Source organism: Urocitellus parryii, chromosome 4 (genome assembly GCF_045843805.1).
Source record: "Urocitellus parryii isolate mUroPar1 chromosome 4, mUroPar1.hap1, whole genome shotgun sequence".
NCBI lineage: Eukaryota > Metazoa > Chordata > Mammalia > Rodentia > Sciuridae > Urocitellus > Urocitellus parryii.
This window is the reverse complement of record NC_135534.1, coordinates 113,459,185-113,483,259: the sequence shown is the minus strand read 5'-3', so window position 1 is coordinate 113,483,259 and position 24,075 is coordinate 113,459,185. Positions and strand designations below refer to the sequence as shown.

Genomic DNA, 24,075 nt, shown 5'->3' with positions numbered 1-24,075 from the left:
TTATTTGGCTGTAGCCAGGTTCAGAGGGCACAGCTTTTGCTGTAATCAATCAATCCCCTGAACCCCAAGTTCAGGTAGTTTCAGAATTTTATATTCAGCATGTAAGGGAGGGGCTCAGAAGTTCTCAATCTGCAGAAGTTTACATAAAAGCAGCTTTTTCTATCACTGTTCTGGGCAAGTTAACCCTTCTAGGACAACACATGAGAAGGGGAGAGATTTTTTCTTCCCTTTCTCCCCCCACCCCCTCAGCTGTTACCATGGAGCCCTATTGGTAACTCCTCTTACCTTAGAAATGTAAACATCTCTGTGAAGCTCCAGCTCAAGGCTCAAAGGCCTTGTTTACACATTTCTGTAAACTACTATACTGGATACATGTTTGCGAAAACCTAGTAAGGGGGGTCCAGCTCCTGGAGTACTGATTTCTTCCAGGCTAGCGGCCAAGTAAAACAGGGTGACACGAAAATAGGAAGTTTATCTACACTGAATTCTTTTGTAGAAACCCTTTTGCTGACTGTCCTAAAATTAGCCATGGTGAAGATTTTTGGAGAAGGCTAGTTAAGATTTTCTGTGGAGAAATGGGGTGCCACTACAAGAGTGCCCTCCCTCTGCCCAACTCTGCTCTGCAGAATGGCCTTCTTCTGGCCAGGCTCATTTTTGCAGCCTATTCAAGGAAGCCTTTCTTAACGCTGCCCTTCCAAGTCCCTATGGTGCTTTGCTTAGCTTTTTCATTAGACTGAAGTTTCTCTGAGCCAGGGATGGGTCCAACAGGGAGTGTTCACAGGGACACTCAAATGAAGTAGCATTGACAAGTACAGGACAAGCTCTGGGATGGCTAGGTGTTGGGGCAAAGATAAAGGAGGTTTAGTTCAGGCCCTCACATAGGTCCAGATTCTGTAATCTCTACCTACAGACTAGATTGTCCCTTGAGGTCACACCAGTTAATCTATCCTCTATCAGATGACCCTCTTAGATATCCTGCAGGCACTCTTCATTCAACATGTCCCATGTTAGCACGACTCTTCAGTTCCTGGTCTCGTTTTTCTCCTAGGGTTGCAACCATAGGGGCTCTCCCAGTCTGGAATGCTTGTTTTTTGTTTTTTTTTTGTTACTGAGGATTGATCCCAGGGGCACTTTACCACTAAACTGTATCCCATTCCTTTTAATTTTTTATGTTGAGGCAGGGGCTTGCTAAATTGCTGAGGCTGGCCCTGAACTTGTAGTCCTGCTTTGGCCTCCTCATTCACTAGGATTACAGGTGCGTGTCACCACACCTAGCCCTTAATGCACTCTTAATACTTGTGTTGAAGGGCATTACTTCTTGGTGAGAAAGTAATGAAGGCCCTTTCCTTCCAACCTTTAGATTGGGATGTCTGTGCTGAAGAGACAGTGTGCACTGGACATCTGAGGAGCCATCTTATAGGGTTAATGGGATTCTGTCTGCCCTGACCTGTCTGTCCCTGTGCCCTTGCCTTGGCAAGTTCCTTCCTTTCTTTCAGCACTATTCTAGTGGTTCTTCCTCTTCTCTTGCTTCATTTGTCCTGGTTGCCCCAGACCCTGGCAACCATTTCCTCTCTTTTCCCTTCTATCTGAGGTCCATATCATCTTTTACATTTCATTGTCCCGGAAGCCCCTTTTGAGGGAGCGGTCATTTTACCAGCTGGCTATACTCTATTCACTTCTCCTTCTCTGTAGCTGCCACACCTCAAACTTCACCCATCACTGAACTACTGGATCCCACTGGTGTGTCATTTTATGCTGTTGGTTGCTTCCTCCTTAGCTTCCACAACACAACATTCTACTGGATTTTTTTCCTGCTTCACCGAGCATCTCTTCAGCACCTTCTTTAGTTTGTCCTTTAAATGTTGGTGGGTTCCCTTTAGCTTCCCTGCCTAGCCTCCTACTTCTAACCTCCCTTGACACCATCCTGTTCCATGATGCCATCTCTACTTGTAAAGACCAGATTGTTCTGTGAGGCCACACCAATTAATCTATCTCTCTCCTCTTAGATGACCCCATTTGGATGTCCTACAAATACTCTTCATTCAACATGTCCCATATTATTATGGCTCGTCAGTTCCTAGCCCCCTTTATTCACTCCATGATCTTGCCAGCAGTTACTCTGAATCCTGTCATGGCCTAAATGTGTCCTGTTCCCTCATCCTGCTCCCCATAAAGGGGATATGAGGCCCCAGGGCCTCACACACACTAGGCAAGCACTCTACCACTGAGCTACATCCCCAGCCCTTAGTTCAAGTTCACTCAATTGTGCAGGCTGGCCTTGAACTTGTGATCCTCCTAGCTTTTGTGTTTACTCTGGCTCTGCAGAAGTCACACTATTATCTGATCAGCCTCCTGAGTAACTGGGATTATAGGGGTGCACAGAATCTGCCCACCCCCCAAATTCTTGAAACCTAATACTCATTGTGATAGTATTAACAAGTGGGGCCTTTTGGAAATGACTGAATCATGAATTCTGTCCATATGAATGGGATTAGTGCCTTAAAAAAGAGGATGAAGGGAGCTGCCTTAGTCCTACCATGTGAGGATGTAAGAGAATGCACCATCTTTGAGGTAGACAGCAAACTCTTATTAGACACCCAATCTACTAGTACCTTGATCTTAGTCTCCAGAACTTATAAGCAATATAAATTTATATTATTTATAAATTACCTAGTTTAAGATATTTTGTTATGGCAGCCAAAACAGAATAACAGAAATGCCCTGAATCTTAATTCTTATCTCTGAGCCTGTTAGTGTTTTCACCCTGCCTGGATTCCCTTAAGTTGCTTATTTAGGTTGTGCTTGGAGACCAACTTCCCTAAGAAGCTTCATGGAGAAATCCTTTCCTGTCTCACCCAGACCTCCAGGAGCCTAGGTGAGATGTCCATGTTTTGTGCTTACTCTGACTCTGCAGAGGTCACACTATTATCTGATCAGGAGGTAGTGGTGGAGGGCAGGACACAGATATAAGAGCTCTAGTGAAGACTCATACTATGCTTTGCTTTACTTGCTGATGGGTCTCTAATATGTATGGACAGAAGTTAGGGCTGAATAAATATTGAATAGATGAACAGAGCCATCCCTCCCTCTACAATCAATGTTCCTACAAAAACTTGGAAACAGGGGGCACTAGCTTGGAATGAGATGCCTACTACTGGGCTCTAAGAAAGCTCCTGGGAAGAGGATGGGGCTGTGCTTCCCCACTCCTGGTGTCAAAGGCTAATGAGATGCTTGGCAAGCTTCTACCCTGAGCAGAAAAGTAGAAGGAACAGAAGACAGGAGGGAAAGAGATAATCACATTTATTGACTGATGAATAGGATAAATAGACAAGTCATGAATCTGAGCCAGCCTTTCCCAGAATTGTTCTGCCTGGTTTCTGCCCTGGTCTACCCAGAGAGTCAGAGGCCAGCTTTCTGGGTCAGTACCAGGAAGGAGACAGCCCTGGGCCACAGCTCTCAAAACTCCATCTGCCTTGGTGGGTACCATCAGCCTGTGCTACAGATCAGTTCTAGGGACCTACCCCATCACTGTCTATTATCCTGGGTCTGAAAGCCTGTGCTCACTGACTTGTCCAGCCACAGGAGGCCAAAATGGCCTAGATGAGAAGACAGTGGAGAAGGGGATGAGTCCCTGGAATTGGCTGCAGGAGACCCTGGCACAGTGCAGGGAGGACTCAGGAAGTGATGGGCTAGAGTGAGGCAAAGATCACAGCTGGGCCAATGTGGCCCAGTGAAGAGCTTCCAAGCTCAGAAGATATTGTCCTCCTGGAACTTCTCTCCTAAGTGAAAACGGCTGAAGAGGAAGGGGCTCATGTTGATGGTCTGGAAGTGGCCATCCAGCACCATTTCTGCCACAGCTCGCCCCACGGCAGGGGCATGCTGGAGCCCATGACCACTGAAGCCTGTGGCAAAGTACATGTTGACGACTAGTGGGTGGGGGCCCACCACGCCATTCTGGTCAAAAGTGTTGTAGTCGTAATAGCCAGCCCAGGCGTTCCGAACCTGCAGGTACACAAGATGCTTGGGTTTTCAGGAAGACTGCAGACATATTCAACCCTCTTTTTGTTTCCCCTTCCAGTACAGGGGCTTGACCCCAGAGCCTCATGCCAGATTAGCATTCTACCACTGAGCTACACCCCCAGCTGAGGGTCGCATTAAGTAGCTGAGGCTGGTTTGCAATCCTTTTGCTTCAGCCTCCTGAGTAGCTGGGCATTATAGGCATGTGCCACTAAGCCTGGCTTCAACCATCACTGTTCGTCAGGAGTCAGCTACTGAGGATGGGACGGGTTCAAATGACTCTTTAGCAGTTATGAGATGGTAGAAACAAGGCAGAAGATAGATTCAAGGGGACTAAGATACTCCAATATCATCCTTCTTGTCCAATGTCCAAAAGCAAATAGGAAAAACTATACCCTGCTAGTTACCTTCAGACTCTGAAAAGCTGGTACCCTCTCAGCCAAATGGGGCCAAACCCTGTCCTGGAAGAAATTATGGTCCACATCCAGGTTTGTTGAGTCTGGCTCCTCTTCCTGGGTGAGAAAAGGGGACAAGACTTATATTGCCTAAGACATAAGGGCAGACTTAGACCTCATTGATCCTTTTAATCAATCCCCCCAGTAGGTGGGGAACCCAGAGAAAAGGTCCTAGTTCTAACTGGGTAGGTAGTAAAGGAGCTACAGCATCAATGGCACAGGATTTATCCCACCCCAACCCCACCAAAAAACAAGACAAAACAAAACAAAACACCTGGCTCTTTTATGGAAAATAGTCTATTTAGTCTATGTCCCTTCCCAACACTGCTCGCCCGACCTCCCCTTAACTTACCTCAGTGGGGCTACAACCCCCTAGGTAGTTGTTGCCTAATCCTTCCCGGCGGAAGTAGACTCCATTTGTGTTTGCAACAAATGGCATCTCCAGGCCTGGACCTTGGGGACAGTGCCATACATACACATACCTGTCATAATCAGGGGGTTAGTGTATCATAGGAACAGCATGGCTAGCAATCTCCCCCACCTCATCCACACACACACATACACAAGCACATGCATATGCACAACCAACATTTATATTTCTTTCTTTTCTTCCACTAATGTCCTGGGATGCCCTGAGGGAAGCTACCTTTTTCTTGGCTCCACAGGTAGCTTGGTGCCCTGCAGGGTACCAGGTGGCCCCTTCCCAATACCAGCCAGCTCTGCTATTTGCCCAGACCAGGCTCCTGCAGCATTGATCACAATGGCACATTCCACTGGTTGGTACTCCAGGCTGTTGTTCATTTTTACCTACAGGCACCAGAAGATGAGGGGAGGGAGGGCCTGGTCCATGAGACACACAGTTCCCCTAAGCCTTAGTTTACCCATGCTGAAAAGCAGGTAGAAGACCAACATCAGGATAGTTATTACTTTTCTTGTCCCTCCACTGTGTTAAGCATACAGGAACTAGGGACTTACGTGGACTTCATAGATCCTTTTCAAGACCACCTCCTCCCCACTTGAGGTCACCATGCGGTTAGATGAAGTGATAAAACCTGTGGGAAAGAAATCAAATATAAGCCTTCGGAGCTGGAGGTGAAGCTCAACAGCACAGCACGTGCTTAGCATGAGAGACGCCCTGCTTCAGTCTCCAGCACTATCCATGCTGCACCCCTAGTAAAAAAGTCCTTGAGGTAGGTTAGGGGTGGGGAATAGGGTTTCCATTGGTTTCTGTTTTTCTTTTTTTGTAGAACTGGGGATTGAACCCAGGGGTGCTCTACCACTAAGCTATATCCCCAACTTTTTATTTTTTATGTTGAGACAGGGTTTCACTAAGTTGCCCAGGCTGCCTTCAAACTTGAGATCCTCCTGCTTCAGCCTCCTGAGCCAATGAACGGGATTACAGGGTGCGCTACCACACCCAGCTTCCTTGGTTCCTAAGGAAAGAAAGCTAGAATGATGGGTGCTTTTCTAGACACTGAAGTGAACAGAAATCAGGTAGCCAGGACAACTTGGCCACACACAGAACAGAACAGTGCTGGAACTGTGAAACAGGTCAGAAGTCACAAAGCAGTCTAGTGAGGGGTAAGGTCAGGCTATCTATCCCTAGCCCTCAGGGAGAAGGTCTCGGGAACTGACCCTTGCTTAACCTGTGAGAAGATGGGCCCCAATGTAGACCATACTCTGGGTGATAGACAAAAGCAGAGGGAATGGGGCCATGGACTCACGTGTCACCTCTCCCTGGCAGAAAAGGACTCCCATGGACTGGACCTTCCGCCGAAGCCCCTGAAGCAGAGACCAGGGGTCAAACCAACCTTCACCCTCCATCCCTGAGATAAGAAAAAGAGCACCCACAAAGAGGGATTAGGACTCTCTTCTCAAGAGTATATTTCTAGTCAACCCCACTCCTAGTATTTTTCTAGGGCTGGGAAGCCAGGGAAGGTCATCTTGACCAACTGAATCAGAGAGTCCAATCCTGCTAAAGGGCAGAAAAACAGCATGGCTTGGGGCAGACCTCATTGCCAAGAAGGAAAACAGTTCTCCTTCATTATGGCCCTGGCATACTAAGCCCCCAAACCACCATCTTCAGGGAAAAAACTGTCCCTTCTACAGGCAAACCTCACCATAAGATGCCAGGGCCACTCCCTTCGTGTTCATCCAGGGAAACTTGTTCTGAAGCTGCTCAGGAGACATCAGACAAACTTTGGCCCCTTCCTGCCTGAGAAAAATGTATAGGTCTGCATACAGTGAGTATGTGAAAGAAGCAAATATGAACCTCAACTCTACAAGCAGGGAGTCCAGCTCATTCATGTCACTTCCCTGTCCTAAATGCCCTGATTTTTCCTCACTGCTGAATGGGCAAAGACCCAGCTTCCTAGTCAAGGTCCCTCAGTATCTAGACCCTCTTTCCTTCCCTACTCCTGCATTTTCTTTTAATATACTTATTTCTTCTCATTTCCTACCCACTCCATGTATTTTCATGACACAGTGGGGAATTCTGTTCCCTCTACTCCTCCCAGGATAGCCTCCCTCTCCACCACGTAGTATAATCCTATCCATCAGCACAAGTATCTTGTCTGGGACCCTGTTCTCCAAAGGCAGGAGAATGTAGGTGCTAAAGAAAACTCATGAGCCAAAGTGTCTGGTTTTAGTCAAATCCCAGTGCCACCATTTATTAAGTCCTTGTGCCTCAATTTCCCCACATGTGAAACAAGGATTTTCTGATGATTAAATGAGTTAATACTAGCAAAGCATTTAGGAGATTACCTGTCACTAGTTAGACTTGTAGAGGTTTTATTAAAGAAAGCCTCCATTCATTATGTATCACAAAGATTCCCACCCTTGACTGATTCTGAAATTCACTTACGGTAGAGGCTGCTAAATATGACCTGTTGCTTCTTTTTCTAAATGAGGCACACTGAATCATTTATATTTTTATCTATGGTAACTTTTATGGCAGAGCTGAGTGGCTGCAATAGAGATAAAATGGCTGGCAAAGCCTAAAATATTTACTTGCTGGCCCTTTACAAAAAATGTTTGCTAGGGCTGGGGATGTGGCTCAAGTGGTAGTGCGCTCGCCTGGCATGCGTGCGGCCCGGGTTCGATCCTCAGCACCACATACAAACAAAGATGTTGTGTCCACCAAAAACTAAAAAATAAATATTAAAAATTCTCTCTCTCTCTTTTAAAAAAAAAAAAAAGTTTGCTAGCTGGCTGCGGTGGTGCATGCCTGTAACCCCAGCAGCTACGGAGGCTAAGACAGGAGGATAGCAATGGCGAGGCACTAAGCAACTCAGTAAGACCCTGTCTGTAAATAAAATACAAATAGGGCTGGGGATGTGGCTCAGTGGTTGAGTGCCTCTGAGTTCAATCCCCAGTACCCCCACCCCACTCCATAGAAAGAAAATGTTGGCTGACCTCTAACTTAGGGTTCCTATTTAAAAACTCAGATTCCTAGACCCTCCCTAGAATCTAGTTTATTAGGTCTGAGACATGTCCTAGGTCATTCTTATGATCTGGCAAATGCAAGAATCACTGTAGTGTTCTTTCCATATCTGCATGACAACTGTTAGCACTGGGTATCCAGGACATGCACGAGTTCACCTTTCCTGACAAACTGATCTCCTAGAGAGTAGGCACCTGGGCCATCAACTCCAGCTTCCCAGTTCTTAACTTAGTTACAGAACTCACCACAAATGTGAGGTTGAGAAGTAGCAAGGGATGTGCTAAGCACCCACCTCTGCATTTTCACCCTGTTTTCCAAGGTTGAAGCACCCTTTTCTGAAGCCAGCAAGAGATAGCCTGAGGGGTTGAACTGGAGGTCCACGGGAGGAGAATCCACCACAGCCAGGTACTCCTAGTGAAAGAAAAGGTGCTCAAAGAGGCTGACTTAAAGAAAAGAGTATTCCTGGCCTTCTCACCCACAGTTCCTAGCACCCAAACCAGAAAGCCAAACCAGAAAGATGGTCTCCTTTAGGCGCCCATACTGGGAAGAAAAGCAAGGGTTCCGACTCCTAGTTGTTTGGATCACTTCTGCTCCCTGTATCCCATTGCTAGATGGGCTGCTCCTCCTTCTGGGATCACCACCCCAACCCCTCAAATCTCATAGCACACACATTGATGTTCCGTAGAAAGTCGACTGAAAAGAGGGAGAGCTGGACATTCTCAGGCAACGAGAACTGCTGACGAATACCGCCTACAGAAAGCACTGTGGAGGCCTTTGAATACTGTGGAAAGACAAGAAAAGTTGAGGTACATCAGTATGTGAATGGAATACTGCAATGCAAGTTTAGAGTTCCAGACCTAAAGTTAAAGGAAAATCCTATTTGTAAATATATAACCTAAGAGGTGTAGGGGTGGGTGAACCTCTATGCAAGCCAACCAGCAACTCAAAGATAAACATAAAATTGCTATGGGCGAATGAGAAGTGCAGAGAGGGCTGTTCATCTACAAAGGGTCCACATAGTGGACCAAATGGTAATGACCTGGAAATCCAAGGTCAGGAGATTAATATTTGACTATTAGAAAACACAAGGATGTGGCCAAAGTACAAAGACTTGCAGTTAGCTGGCAATGGCAAATAGAAATAACTAAATGAAAAAAACTAAGTAATGGAACCTAAAAGAACATTAAGATAGCTGTTTGCATTAACAATAGCTTGAATGCAGGCTCTTTTGGCCAGGCCTTTGAGATCTAGAAAGATCCAACATTGTGGAATATCTTTTCAAAGCCAAAAACTTTATGCAATGCTCCTGGTTTGCAGAAGAATCTGGGACTATTTCTTTCTCATAAAGGTCAAAAGTCCAAAGCACAATCCCTGTCTTTGGGACCTCCAAAGATTGAAGTCTTTCCTCTAGAGTCCTTAAAATGCATCATCCTCCTTGTCCCACTCAAGACTCTGCCCGACTCCAGGCCAGGCCTCACCGTGTGGTCTCGTTCCACCACCAGTATCCGAATGCCATCTCCTTTCTTTTGCAGCTTCTTCAGCCAAAAGGCTACAGACAAACCAAGCACCCCGCCTCCAACGATCACCACATCTGAGTGTTCAGGGGGCAGGTGGCTAGTGTCATACAGTGGAGTACAGGCCTCTCCAGGCAGGATGGACTTGATCTTCTTCTTAATCTCAGACACCTTTTCATCCCAGTCTGTGGGACATAGTTGTGGTTAGAGGGCCATTTGTTTCCTTCACATGGTGGGGATTTGGAGGACAGGCACAGAAAAAGGTGGGAATACACAGGCACTTGTGTTGGCAGTCCCCACTTTTATCCCTTCTCATGAGGTCAACTCTCACTCATATTGTCACAGCTTTGCTGGCTGTATGGTCTATATACCAACAGTCTGTCTCCCTTTTCATGTATCATGTCCAGCACTGCAGGATTCAATTTCCTAAAATGAACACTTTCTACTCTGTCGTGTAGGCAAGGTGACTCACATATACTTATCTCCTATACAGACTTCTCTCCCTCTAGACTCAGATATTCAAATTCACTGACATCTCCACTAGCATATCCTAGGTCCACAGAAGAGGTCCTGGTACACCCCACGTTGCAGCATTCTTTAAAGCATGGTACCTTTAAGTGGCACCTTATCCTGGAGATCCATCACCACCAGTAAACCGCCATTTACAGAGGATCTGTCACTCAAGAAGGTCTGCCTTGGGATCCACACATCTGCCTGGGTCCTACAAACTCTTGACAGGCAAGCTCTCCTCCCCAAGCTGAACCATTGTCCTGCCAGTGTGGGCCCGGGTCCAGGCCCTGAAGGTCACATAGCCGAAGTACCCCAGAACCACAATACCCTCTTCAACTTTACCCAGAGTAGAGCCTCCTCTGTGCGTGCCTAGTCCCCGAATCAAGAGGCCCCGGCCGGAACGGAGCTGCAGCACGCTCCGGAACATGGCCCAGCACTAGCAAAAGCTTTACCACCGCTACCAACGGGGTGGTCAGAGCCCCGCGCCGACGGGCATTCAGAACAGAGCGCCCATTGGTTAGCAGTACTCCTAGGCCCCACCCCTCCACGCTATAGGCAGCCACCTCCCCGTGACCACCCCAGGAGCCCCGCCTATGCTCGTCCCAACCCACCATTGGCCTGTCTTGCTTATACGTCAGTCCTACGCGTCCTCGGAGGACACGGGGAGGAAACCCAGACTCTCAAAACGGAAGTGCATTAAGCCGGTTTCCGGGACCGCTGGTGTGACGTGTCCAGCGTTTGGCGCAGCAGGAAGCGGCGGCGATAGCGGCCGAGTTCCCGGTGCCGGCCCCAGCTCCTCTCCAGCTGCCGCCATGCTCGACTTCTTCACCATTTTCTCCAAGGGCGGCCTCGTGCTCTGGTGCTTCCAGGGCGTGAGCGACTCATGCACCGGGCCCGTTAACGCGTTGATTCGTTCCGTGCTGCTGCAGGTACCACCCCCGCGGGATCAGAACTCTGGTCTCTTTCTCACTGACCCCATCTATGGTCTCCCTTCAACTGTTCATCCCGCGCCTCCCTCCCCCTACTCCCGGCCACCCACCCTAAACTGGCCACTCACGGGTCACCCGGACTCTCTACTGCCCCTTCAGACTACCTCGCAACTTTGCGACAACCCCCGCCTCTAATAATGGGACTCTAAGCCGGATTTTGGCTCCTCTTAGGAATATATCCGCTCTCTCCGCTCACCAGTAGCACCTTGGTTTTCTGTTATTTGGAGGCTGGGTGAAATTATGGATGAGTGTGTATACCTTTAATAAACTGTAAATGGTGCACAGCTGTTAGTAGATCTGATTGTTTATAGATTTCCCTTCTGGTTTCCATGTGTCTTGCCTCCCCTCTCAACTCTTTCTTACTGTTGGGATTCTGGAAATGCCCCAGCATCCTCTTGCCCTCAGGATAGGTTTGACTTTGCGGGGACGTCTCATTCTTTTCCAAAGGTAATCTTGTAGGTGACCAAGTCTGTGTTCTGTGGGGATAGCCTGAACCCTGAGACATACTCTTTTTCTAGGAGCGGGGAGGTAACAACTCCTTCACCCATGAAGCCCTCACACTCAAGTATAAACTGGACAACCAGTTTGAGCTGGTGTTTGTGGTAAGTGGGGATATTTTAGAGAGACGGTGATTACATTTTGAACATAGTCCTCATTATTAAAGAGAACTCTGATTCATTGTACCCAGTATATGTGATGAAGTAACTAAGAAAACTAGGAAAGTGAAAAGGGGAAAGGAAGCAACGTCTGGGCCAGTGAGCTTGGCTGCCTCTCAGGATAGGGAAACCTGCCAGGTAGCTGAGCCTATCTCTGGAGGCCTGGGTTGGGTTGGCTTCCCTCCATTCTGGTCTGGCATGTAAGCAGATCTGTGGGCTCTGTTTTCTCCTCTAAACAGGTTGGTTTTCAGAAGATTCTAACACTGACGTATGTAGACAAATTGATAGATGATGTGCACCGGCTGTTTCGCGACAAGTACCGCACAGAGATCCAACAGCAAAGTGCTTTAAGTCTGTTGAATGGCACTTTTGATTTCCAAAATGACTTCCTGCGGCTTCTTCGGTGAGAAGGCCTCCTTTGTCCAAAATCAGCTTCTTTGCTTTGATGAGTCCCATCCTAACAGTGTTTCAAGGGTAGTAAATTGTGTGTTAAAAGCCACTTATAATTTGCTACCTAGTTTTGATTTTTGGTATGATGTCTTCTCTCTGGATTTTATTTTCCTTCTCCATGAAGTTGAAAGATCAACCATTCTTCTCTCTTTAGCGAAGCTGAGGAGAGCAGTAAGATCCGCGCTCCCACTACCATGAAGAAATATGAAGATTCTGAAAAGGCTAAGAAACCTGTAAGATCCATGATTGAAACACGGGGGGAAAAGCCCAAGGAAAAAGCAAAGAACAGCAAAAAAAAGGGGACCAAGAAGGAAGGTAATTTTAAGCCCCTTGGACACACTGAGACATGAAAGGTGTCTAACGTGGCACTAAGGACTGAGGTGTTCCTTTCTTTTTTCTTTGCCTCCCAGACACTCAATATATTCACCACCCTATCATCCCCTGATGATTCCCAAGATGTCTGGTCCAAATGTCCTCTTAAAGATTTGGAAGACTTTGTCTATTTGGGTGGGATTTGGTCTTTTTTTTTTTTTTTTTAATCTCCAATGAGACTTCTCCCAACAGGTTCTGATGGCCTTTTGGCTACCAGCAAAGCAGCCCCTGCAGAAAAGTCAGGTCTCTCAGCGGGGGCCGAGAATGGAGTAGAACTTTCTAAAGAGGAGCTGATACGCAGGAAGAGAGAAGAGTTCATTCAGAAGCATGGGAGGGGTATGGACAAATCCAGGTGAGCATTCTGACTGGCACCAGTTCTAAATACATGGACATTGGGGCAAGGGAGTTGCATCTCTGGCTTATGTTCTTTCTTGGTTCTCCACCATAACCCTTTGTTCCATGACCCTTTGCAGCAAGTCCATGAAGTCAGATGCTCCCAAAGAGAAGGGCAAAAAAGCCCCCCGGGTGTGGGAACTAGGTGGCTGTGCTAACAAGGAAGTCTTGGATTATAGCACTCCTACCACCAATGGAACTCCAGAGGCTGCCCTGTCTGAGGACATCAACTTGGTAAGAGGAAACAGACCCGTATGAAGTTCACCATTAATTAGAAATTAGGAAGAAGAGACTAGGAAGGCAATATTTGAATTTGAGTGAGGGGATGAATTATATTTGGAGCCTACCCAGACTGGAGATAGCAGTGTTGATAGGGTAAATCCTTGGCTCTTATCCCTCAGAGCCTGTAGTGTTCCTGATCCCACCTCCTTCCTTTCCCCACATCCTCCAGATTCGAGGGACTGGGCCTGGGGGGCAGCTTCAGGACCTGGATTGCAGCAGCTCAGATGATGAAGGGGCCGCTCAAAACTCCACCAAACCTAGGTAGGGGGATTTCAGGTGGGGAGAGGTATATTTGGCTGCACAACTAATAGACCATAACTTCTGCCTGCGGCTTTATGTGTATTTGATCTCTTGTGCCTGCAGTGCTACCAAGGGAACTCTGGGTGGCATGTTTGGGATGCTGAAGGGCCTTGTGGGTTCCAAGAGCTTGAGTCGTGAAGACATGGAATCTGTGCTGGACAAGATGCGTGATCATCTCATTGGTAAGTTCTGAGGTCTAGACTGATTCATTCATGGAGTAGAGCTGGCAGGAAGCAGAACACAGTTTCTAAGTGGTGCCACAAGGATCAATCACTGTTGACACAGAACTCACACCTGTCCCCATCTCTTCACAGCTAAGAATGTGGCTGCAGACATTGCCGTCCAGCTCTGTGAATCTGTTGCCAACAAGTTAGAAGGGAAGGTGATGGGGACATTCAGCAGTAAGTATCTCCATGTTAAAATGTGCCTGTGCTTACTGAGAGGTTAAACACACAGACCTCCATTCTTATGACTTAACAAGTTCCTTGTCTTCTAAACTTTATTATATAGCCTAGAGTTTTTAGGAAGGTAAATGAGTTAATACTTACAAAGTGCTTAGATCAGCATAGATTGAAATTCTATGACTAGATCCTAGTTTATGGTTCTGGTCTGCTAGCTCAGAAAGGTGTTGGGCATTTTTTAGTACATTCTTTGGGTCTCATGCTGAGTTCCCTACTGCTTCCTTTTCAGCGGTGACTTCCACAGTCAAGCAAGCTCTACAGGAGTCTCTGGTGCAGATTCTGCAGCCGCAGCGTCGAGTAGACATGCTCCGGGATATCATGGATGCCCAGCGTCGCCAGCGCCCTTATGTTGTCACCTTCTGTGGTGTTAATGGAGTGGGGAAGTCTACTAATCTTGCCAAGGTCAGTGCAGTTTCCCAGGCTGTCATTGATAACTTCTTTACTCTGTTTTAGAACCATGTTCTAGGTGACAGGTTTCTTAACTCTTTTGCACAGATATCCTTCTGGCTGTTAGAGAATGGCTTCAGTGTTCTCATTGCTGCCTGTGACACATTTCGTGCTGGGGCTGTGGAGCAGCTGAGAACACATACCCGGCGTCTGACTGCCCTACATCCCCCAGAAAAGCATGGTGGTCGCACGATGGTGCAGTTATTTGAAAAGGGCTATGGCAAGGATGCTGCTGGTATTGCCATGGAAGCCATTGCCTTTGGTAAAGTGCACAGAAAGCGTGGGCTTGTTGGGGGTTCTTTTATCCTTGGGCACTCTTGAAATTTGCCCAGAGGATCAGCCTTCTGCTATTACAGACTTCACTGCTGAGTAACAGAAAAGTCAGAATTAGTTACTTGTGGTGCTTTGCTTTAGGGTAATGTGTATAGTTGGAGATAGAGCTCATACATCCTAACCAAAGAAACTTGAATTTGCTCACTTTTATCCGATTGCTGTCCTTTCTTTAAATGTTTTTGGTGGTGGCCAAGCATGGATATGTTCCTCACATTACCTTGTAACTGAATCCAGAGCCTGAGTAAGTAAACAGGTCTTAACAACCAGACTAGGACTTCTTGGGAGGAAGTTGGCAGAAGCATGAGTGACAAGTGTTTGAGTTGACCACTTTTTCTTTCTCTAGCACGTAACCAAGGCTTTGATGTGGTACTGGTGGACACGGCTGGCCGCATGCAAGACAATGCTCCCCTGATGACTGCCCTGGCCAAACTCATTACTGTCAATACGCCTGACTTGGTGCTGTTTGTGGGGGAGGCCTTAGTAGGCAATGAAGCCGTGGACCAGCTGGTGAGGGCTTGGGCCTAGTTCCCTTTACAACTTAAACTTTGGCAAATCAGATGGTTCTTATACTTCTATCATATTTTCCCTTTGCAGGTCAAATTCAATAGAGCCTTGGCTGACCATTCTATGGCTCAAACACCTCGGCTCATTGATGGCATTGTCCTTACCAAATTTGACACCATTGATGACAAGGTAAGTGTGAAAAAAAACAAGACAGTGAGAAAGGAGGGAGGAATGGACTTCCTTCACAAGGGAGCTGAGGCTTTAAGGATGTTAAAAAAAGCTCCATTACTGAGGGTGAGTGAAAAGGGGACTTGAGTTAATTGGTTGTTCCCTTTCTCCTCAGGTGGGAGCTGCTATTTCTATGACATACATCACAAGCAAACCCATCGTCTTTGTGGGCACTGGCCAGACCTACTGTGATCTCCGCAGTCTCAATGCCAAGGCTGTGGTGGCTGCCCTCATGAAGGCTTAATGTGGCTCTTGCCTAATACCAAATTGCCGCTTTCCCCCACAAACCCCTACTCCTGTTATCAAGAATGTGCTTTAGAGTATGTGAGCAACTTGTCTTCAGTATAGTACAAAGGCAGAGTGAGGGAGCTCTAGGAGCTTGCAGCTCCTTCCAACCCCACTTCCTTGTCAGCCCAGCCTCCATCTGCAAGGAGGACCTAATCATGTTTCAGTCACTGCCCACTGACCTTCCCTTTCCCCCCTTGAGCCTCCCTCTTCCTACTCAGGCATCCCCTTCACTCTGCCTATAGACTCAGTCTCATTACAGCTTTGACCAATGGTTGGAAGACCCAACATAAGAACTTTGTGAACTAGTATGGTCATAGAGCCATCTGAGCCTAAGGAGCAGTTTGAGGTCCCAGCTCCATTAGGTTCTTCTAGAGCCAGCTTTGGGTCTTAAACAGCACCTTCTCCTAGGATACACAGCTTTCAGGTCCCTGGTGCCAGGATGACATCCACTTCACTGTGGCAGTACGTGGCCTGTTCTTAATTGCTGCTAATTCAAAATCTGATGACCCCTATACTGTATTTTCTCCAAAGCATCACCTTGGCCAGAGTGATTTGTTACAAAATGAGTGAAAGGTGAGTCCCTGTTTCCCTCAAACACAGGGAACTGAGCTGCAGTGTTGCATTGGGCTTCTCAGCCTTCTGACTCTTCCCCTAGTCCTGGAATCCATGTGTAAGCCTTGCATGTTCCCCTTCCTGGGAGAAAAGCAATTATCAGAAGGGTATCCGTTGCCCCCTGCCCAGCCCAACCCTTCACCTCCTGAGCAGGTCCTGGCTTCTTTTTCATTCCTGTCTTCTACAGTGCCTGGTAGACAAGTGCTACGTTGAAGAAAACAAACCTCTTGTTAAGACTTGTCCTGTAGCTTGGTATTACAGATGTGCTATTAGTGCAATAAGGTGAAGGCTGTCTGCCCAGAGAAATACATAATTTATATAAGAAAATAAATTTCATAAATAAACTGGCTCTTAGGTCTTAAAGTTATTTTATATAGGATTCCAAATTAAAATCCCAAATCACACTATCTAGTTCTGGGACTTACAGCAAGAAGGGCAATAAAGTAGGAGCTGAGGCTGCTCCTAGGAATCAGGTAAGTAAGGTGTCATCCTAGGAATATATCACCCCATCCCAAGGTGAAAGAACAGAACTTTGAAAATTTAAGTTGTGTTATAAAAATTAGGCTTCTTATAGTACCTTGGTGCAAGTTAAGAGATTTCTACGACTGTCAAAGTAGAGCCAGGGCCCTGGCAGGTAAATGAACAAGCTTTTAATACAGCTCAGTAAGTAAAATACTGTACACTGTAAAAGATCTAGAAAACTAGAGCTTCAAGTCATGTTTTAAAAAAGCCATTAAGCTTAGTTGAAAAACCAATAGAGTACAAAACTGCAACAAGAGCCCCATTGACTCCATGACTTCTAGCTCCCCAAGTCCTTCATGCAGGGCTATAGCCACAGTCAGTGGAGGTATCAACATTGGTCTGCTGTGTGGACGCAAGCATGTCCAGCCTTGGGTGGGTGTAGTGAGGGGGCTGCATTTGGGTCCCGTTGTTACTCAGGTGTTCTTGAACTGGAACAGGTAGCAGAATATCATGAACCAGCCAGCATAAAGGAAAAGTTGGAACATCTCCCCCCGCTACTCTGCCCCAAATTTCAACCTCTGGGTATTGGTGCTTCTGGGAGCTGTGTTGAGTTCTTCTAAATTTGCTTGTTAGACACTGTCCACACTAGGGCCTTACAGCTTGGTGGTGATTCCTCTAGCTCGCTCATGTACTACAACCTGTGAAGAAAGAAAAAGAATGAAATGAAGTTTCACAAAACAGGTGGAAAGCGGCAGATATTTCAATGAGTCCTTACCTTAAAGGCAAGCCCTAGAGAGTCTAGGAATCTTATAATAGACTAGATAGGGAATGGTAAAATTCTAGTGGAGAGGTAAATCATTCTCCAGTCTCAACTAAGTTTTAGGAAACTTTTCTGACATTGTGACAAATGGGAAATAGCATACCTCTTATTTCACTGTGTGCTGCAGATGAGCCATTTAGCTGGCCTTCTCTCACCATTCCTGCTAAAGAGAAATAAGTGTCAGACTAGACTGAAATGTTTGCTATTAACTATTAATAGCAAAAAGGAAACTAAAAGGTTGGGCATGGTGGTGCACACCTGTAATCCCAGCTATTCGGAAGGCTGAGGCGGAGGATCACAAGTTCCAAGTCAGCCTTGTCAATTTAGGGAGCCCCTGTGTCAAAAATAAAAAGGACTGGGATGTAGGTCAGTGAAAACATCACTCGTGGATTCAATCCCTGGTACCACAAGTGGAAACTGGGGAGAGAGAAACAACTAAAGGGAGCTAAGGGTACACGTATGAGTAAAAATTATGGCATTTAAAAATGCAACAGAAGATGAGATAGGAGAATAAATTGGGTTGGTCTTCAGGCTGTTGCATTAAACAAGCAATGAATTTCCTTAGTGTACCAAACTGCTTGTAAATGAGACATTTACATAGAGACTTTGCCTAAGTATTTTTTTTTTTAAACCAAATTTAGGCAAAATTCTGATGATGGGGAGCATGTGAGTGAAAAAATTCAACCTAGTACAAGGGTAAAAAAGTAGCCAATTATTTGCCACAACAGAAAATGGGTTAGATCTGTATTGTCATTGCCTGATATGGTAACATTTAGCCACATACAGTTATTTAGTGTCCAAATAAATTAAAAATTCTCTTCCTCAACAGCTACATTTCAAGTGTTCAATAACTATCTGTGGCTTATGACACTGGCACTGCACAATGAAGACTCTACGCTATGATGGCAGGAAATTCTACTGCACAGCATTGGGATAGAAAATGGTATAAGAAAGTTAGTTTGCTTGCTTATTTATTTATTTGAAGTACTGGGGGTTAAACCCAGGAGCACTCTATCACTGGGTCACATCCCTAGTCCTTTTTACTTTTTTGAGACAGTTTTCACTAAATTGCCCAGGCTGGCCTTCAACTTTAAACCTTCCTGCCTCAAGTCTCCTGAGTAGCTAGGATTACATGTGTGCCACTGTGCCTGGCTTAGGAAAAATTAAAAAACAACACACAAGGGGGGCTGGGGATGTGGCTCAACCAGTAGCGCGCTCGCCTTGTGTGCGTGTGGCCCGGGTTCGATCCTCAGCACCACATACAAAGAAAGATGTTGTGTCCACCGAAAACTAAAAAATAAATATTAAAAAATTCTCTCTCTCTCTTAAAAAAAAATAGTGGTCAAAAGTTTCAAAAAAAAAAACACATAGAAGAAAATAATCAGAAATACATAATATATATATACACATACACACACGGCACTGAAATGTAAAAATTGGTATGGGATCCCATCTTGGAAGGCAATATAGCAGTATTTATCTATTCATCTGTTAATGGGACACCTAAGTTGGTTCCATAGTTTGGCGATATTGAACTGTGCTGCTATAAATATGTATATACATATATCAGTGTAGTATGACGACTAATTCTTTAGGATAAATACTGAGGAGTGGATAGCTGGGTCATATAGTGGTTCCAGGCTGTTTAAAATCATAGTCGCAATAGAAAATGCTAACACAAAAACAAAAAACTCATGAAAATGACCATTTAATTAAACACCAAAAGACCATTCTAGATATTCCTACATACACACACACACATACACACACACACTACACCTACAATTTTCCATGAATGGGACTGATAAAGTGGCAATTATACCTGCTGTTTTCCCCTCTACTCATTGTCTGACATCACCTTAGCAGAATTTCATTTTTCTCTTTTATAGCTTCATTGTATTTCATCAATTAAATAAATGTTGGGGTATCTATATAGAGAGTTTCCTACTCATGAGGACAGGACACTTTGGTGTTTTCCAATTTTTTGCCATTACATATACAACACAGATTATGTTCTCACATGTACATGTGATGGTGCAATTATCCAATTATTTTCTTAGGATCAAAGATTTTTGCCATTTTTGATACACATTACATTCATTTTCATAAAAGCTGTGCTAGAGGCTAAGGCAGGAGGATTCCAAGTTTGAGGCCATCCTAGGCAACTTAATGAGACCTTGCCTCAAATTAAAATGAAAAAAAAAAAAGGGGGGGGAGGGGGAGGCTGGCAATTTGCACAGTGGTAAGAGTACTGAGGTTCTGGGTTCAATCTCCAGTACCACACACACACACACAAAAAAAAAAAAAAAAAAAAAAAAACAAACTTTACCTTCCTTTCACCACCAAACACTATACAAACACTTCAAGAAAAAATTTCTTTCCCCATACCCTTAGCCAAAACTGAGTAATCTTTCTCAGTTTTGAAATCTAAATTATTTTTTTTTAAAATATATTTTTTAGTTGTAGATAAGTTTTTATGTGGTGCTGGGGATCAAACCCAGGATCCCGCACATGACAGGCGAGCACTCTTAACCACTGAGCAATGACCCTAGCCCTTGAAATCTAAATTCTAATTGCATTTCATTGAGAACTAGTAAGGCTGAACATTTTTACATGTTTCTTGTTCCTCCTACATTTATACTGAATTGCTAGAGTATGCCTTTTGTCCACGTTCTTATTACCTAAATGGCATTTAAGTCTAATTTGGAGATTGACCTCCCTTTGAAGTATGATCAGATACTGCATTCTATATCCTGATAATGATTTTACCCATCATTAACACATAAAAGGCCAAAGGGCTATTACTCTTAGACTTTTCTTAGTCTCGAAATGCTTCTTACCTGATCTACCCCTCGTGGCGATCTCAGATGTCAGTCGCTTGAAATACTCTGGAAGATCAGCATAGTCATTTCCATAGGAGATGACCTTAATTCCTTTGTCGAGCATGTTTTCTCGAAGTTTCTTGAACTCATCTACATCTCCTCTCCGAACCAGCATGAAATGTTCTAAGTCAGATTTATGCTTGACAGCTTCTAGGAAAAGGGCCTGGAAAGTGGTGTCATCCACAGTCCAGCCACAACCCAGGAAAAGAAATGACTTGTTTTCATAGAGTTTCTGAATCTCTCTCTTAAAGGGGGGGAAAAAAAAACATTAATCATACCAAATACCTGATACAAGGCATGTCTAAAACAAAAAGTCAACATTTCATTACTGCTAGTTAGCAACTACAATGACCAATTAACTGAGATTCAATTTTTTTTGACTCCATTTGCCTTTTTGTTTTGTTTTACAAACTGATCCATGGGTCCTCAACAGATTTGCTCAAAGAAGTATGACTACTTAGAATATAAACAAGGGTGTGAATGTTGTGTGTAATGTGTATATTTACAAATATACATATACACAAATTTAAAAATGTTACAAATAATTTTTTAAGAAATCACTAAATTTCAGTTGTAGATGCAGTTTTAGAAGATGTCAAGGAATAATAAATCCCTTATTATTAGAAATAGTAAATAAAATAATAATAATAATAAATCCCTTATTAGAAAACACATTTCCTGGATTTACTTTGGCTGTACCATGTAAGGAATCTACTACCATTCTATGTGGTCTAGTCCTAAGGATAGCCAGCACTGAGTTGGGGGCCAATGAATTCCCCTACATATCACTGGCCAGGAAGTACTTCTGGTTTAAACGTACATGTGACCAAGCCCAAAACTTATACCCTAAAAGATCAATAAACAAAAGAAAACCTCCATTTTATCATCCTAGCCAAAATTTTTCAATTTTTTTCCATCAAGAAGTTTAAATGTAAGTGGGTGTACTTAATTCAATTTAGGCCATTTCTGTTTTAACAAAAAGCTCTTTGGATTGTATGCTCTAATAGCGACTAGTATGTAAAAAGTTCCCTAAATTATTTTTGGCCCAGTTATTAATAAATCGAACAATGAAGAAAGGTATGAGTGTATTCTTTGTATATAAGGATGATGCCAATGATGAAAGTACCATCTGCTGGCTGTTTATCAAGTACAAATGAAGAGTCTGTCCTGATCTGAAGGAAAGTTCTCCATTTCCCAGGATGGCTTGCACACTCACAAGCTAAAAGGCATATGAAGGATATTTGACCTTTCAGCTTTTTTTTTTTTTTGCTTTTTTTTGTGGTGCTGGGTATTGAACACAGGGCCTTGCACATGTGAGGCAAGTACTCTATCAACTGAGCTATATCCCCAGACCCCAGCTTTTGATTAATGAAAATGTTCCCCCTTTAAGACCTATGCCATATTTAGAGAGGTTCCCAGGAGAGTTCCTGAGTTCAGCAAGATCAGCACCACTCACCATAACTTCAGTGTTCCTGAGCACATTCTGATATCCAGCTGGATGAAGGACAATGCCACTAGGGTTGGTGTAGACCCCATGGATGTGTAGCACACTTAGCTTCCGCTTCTCCTGAGCCCACTCAAGGACCTGCACAACACAGAGATAGCTCATCTATGTGGCAAAATGGCACCTGCTTGAAGGTCACAATGGGCAAGAGGCTGTTTTGAGGAAAGGACTTCTGGCATAACCTTCCAGCTTCATGGTATCACAGGACAAGAATGCAAAACCTGATGTGGACTGTTTCCATTTCAAGTGTAACTGTCAAGAAGGGATGGCAGGAAGTCTGCTGATTTCTCTTAGAAAGTAATAATCAGAAGTCAGAATTCATTTGTCATCGTTTATAGAAATAACAGGGCCTTTCTACCAGTGACAAACATGAGAGCGACAGAGAAATGCTGCACTGATGGGCCCAAGAAATCAACCAAGCCCTTGTGTAGTCCCTGCTTGTGATAACTCTAGTGTGACTACGTGGCTTACGTTAGCTACTGGGACAACAGCAAACATGATACAAACAGAGGCTTGTAAAGTACTGGCACAACTAGTCCTATTTTTCTCTTTGCCACTTATATACCATGCAGTCCAGATTGACAACCAGATAAATGCAGCTAAGCCACAAAACCAGCCAAAGAACTACCCGACTGAGTCACTGAGCCTAGTTTCAACGGGTTATTGACTATTAATAAACTGCTATTTTAAGTCTCAAAGTTTCAGGGTAGTTTCTTGCAAAACAATACAGAAGTACTAAAAGAGTCACATCAGTTACCCCAGAGAAACCTGAATTAGGAATGCCTCTCAAGACAACTGATGAAATTAGGAAGAAAATACCAAGACTGACAGTAAATAACTTTAGTTTTGGAAAGGCCCTTATGCTTCTGATGCCCATGAATAATTGACTGCCCTCTTTGAAGATTATATCAGAAATGGTAGACAAACTGTTCCAGACACTAATTTTTGAATTTAATATAATCATTTAATTCAAGAAATACTTATTCAGCATCTATCTACTAAGTGCCAGGTACTGAGTCATGAAGGGAAGAAAGGCTGACACATACCTGTCCAAATGGAGTTGCTATTCCTACGAAATAAACAGAAAACATAAAGAACATCCAAGATAAAAACTACAAGTTACAGTCAGTATTATAAAGGAAATGGGCAAGGGAATGGACCCAAAATAATGTACAATTTAAAGATGATGATCAGAAATGGTTTCTCTGGGGAGGTAACTTAGTTGAGACTTATGGATGAAGGAGGAGCTGGCTATACAAAGCATGAGGGCATAGAAGGAAAACGTTCCAGTCATAGAAGAACAGTTTCCATTGCACCATTTCTCTAAATTCAGTTTCATTCTTCTTTTTTTTTTTTTTTTTTTCTTCCCTGCCGGGGGTTGATTCCAGGGGTGTTTTACCACTGAGCTATTTCCCCAGTCCTTTTTATTTTTTGTTTTGAGATAGGATCTCACCAAGTTGCTGAGGCTGGCCTCCAACTTATGATCCTCCTGCCTCAGCTTCCTGAGTTGCCTGGGATTACAGTCATGCACTACCACACCCAGCTTGATTCCCTCTTAAATCCTAGCTTCCAGTCAGCAAAACCACAAGAGTGGTGTTACAGCTACTACTCTGGAGAGGCAGCACAGGGGCAATGGATACCAATGGGTGAATTGCTGGTCTATTGATTATTCTTAGCTGGGATCTAAGGTGGCCACAAAGGTAGGTTCCTGAAGAAAACAAAGCATTGAAGAAAAATTACAAAAACCATACAGGAGGACAAATGAGACTTTCAGCACTTATTCTGTTATTGCTGACAAAGATCAACATCCTTCATTAAGTATTATGATAGATGGTTTAGGTATGGTATAGATTACATTAAAAAGACACTTGCTGCTGGGCGCAGTGGCTCAGGCACAAGGATTGTGAGTTCAAAGCCAGCTTCAGTAATGGTGAGGGGCTAAGCAACTGAGTGAGACCCTGTCTCTAAATAAAATAGCACTGAGGATGTGGCTCAGTGGTTGAGTGCCTCAGAGTCAACCCTGGTACAAAAAAAAAAAAAAAAAAAAAAAGACCTGCTTAGCATGGTGTGGTGGAGCCCACTTGTAATGTCATCTACTCAGGATGGCTAAAGCAGTATAACAAGTTCAAGGCCAGCCTGGGCAATTTATGCAAG

At 44.5% G+C, this 24,075-nt stretch overlaps 3 protein-coding genes across 6 annotated transcripts in view; 1 reads left to right on the top strand and 2 right to left on the bottom strand.

Moving 5' to 3' along the window:
- Positions 1 to 3,283: 3,283 nt before the first annotated feature.
- Foxred1 (FAD dependent oxidoreductase domain containing 1) lies at positions 3,284 to 10,415 on the bottom strand. Of its 2 annotated transcripts, XM_026404604.2 has the most exons (11): positions 10,281 to 10,415; positions 9,393 to 9,613; positions 8,585 to 8,695; positions 8,207 to 8,325; positions 6,593 to 6,687; positions 6,197 to 6,298; positions 5,448 to 5,524; positions 5,119 to 5,279; positions 4,825 to 4,954; positions 4,425 to 4,529; positions 3,284 to 4,002 (listed from the first exon to the last, which is right to left on the bottom strand). In XM_026404604.2, exons 1-11 carry the CDS (start codon positions 10,363 to 10,365, stop codon positions 3,748 to 3,750), a joined length of 1,461 nt encoding a protein of 486 aa, XP_026260389.2. In that variant the 5' UTR covers positions 10,366 to 10,415; the 3' UTR covers positions 3,284 to 3,747. The 2 variants fall into 2 exon arrangements, with proteins under 2 accessions (XP_026260389.2, XP_077653912.1); XM_077797786.1 differs by lacking the exons at positions 8,585 to 8,695; positions 9,393 to 9,613; positions 10,281 to 10,415 and having other exon boundaries at positions 6,593 to 6,683; positions 8,207 to 8,322.
- Positions 10,416 to 10,622: 207 nt separating this feature from the next.
- Srpra (SRP receptor subunit alpha) lies at positions 10,623 to 16,602 on the top strand. The gene is made up of 14 exons (XM_026404537.2): positions 10,623 to 10,867; positions 11,446 to 11,529; positions 11,823 to 11,986; positions 12,188 to 12,348; positions 12,598 to 12,757; positions 12,879 to 13,032; positions 13,250 to 13,341; positions 13,444 to 13,562; positions 13,695 to 13,781; positions 14,071 to 14,243; positions 14,337 to 14,550; positions 14,965 to 15,128; positions 15,216 to 15,314; positions 15,469 to 16,602. Exons 1-14 carry the CDS (start codon positions 10,751 to 10,753, stop codon positions 15,595 to 15,597), a joined length of 1,917 nt encoding a protein of 638 aa, XP_026260322.2. The 5' UTR covers positions 10,623 to 10,750; the 3' UTR covers positions 15,598 to 16,602.
- Positions 16,603 to 16,888: 286 nt separating this feature from the next.
- Fam118b (family with sequence similarity 118 member B) overlaps positions 16,889 to 24,075 on the bottom strand; it is a 60,964-nt gene continuing 53,777 nt past the window's right edge. For 2 of the 3 annotated variants that reach the window (XM_026404538.2, XM_026404539.2), the window contains 4 exons: positions 21,874 to 22,002; positions 20,376 to 20,661; positions 17,639 to 17,698; positions 16,889 to 17,413 (listed from right to left, as the gene is read on the bottom strand). In XM_026404538.2, coding sequence (XP_026260323.1) covers positions 17,400 to 17,413; positions 17,639 to 17,698; positions 20,376 to 20,661; positions 21,874 to 22,002 — 489 coding nt within the window. In that variant the 3' untranslated portion in view covers positions 16,889 to 17,399. The remainder of the gene's footprint in view (positions 17,414 to 17,638; positions 17,699 to 20,375; positions 20,662 to 21,873; positions 22,003 to 24,075) is intronic. The other variant, XM_026404540.2, reaches the window with a different exon arrangement.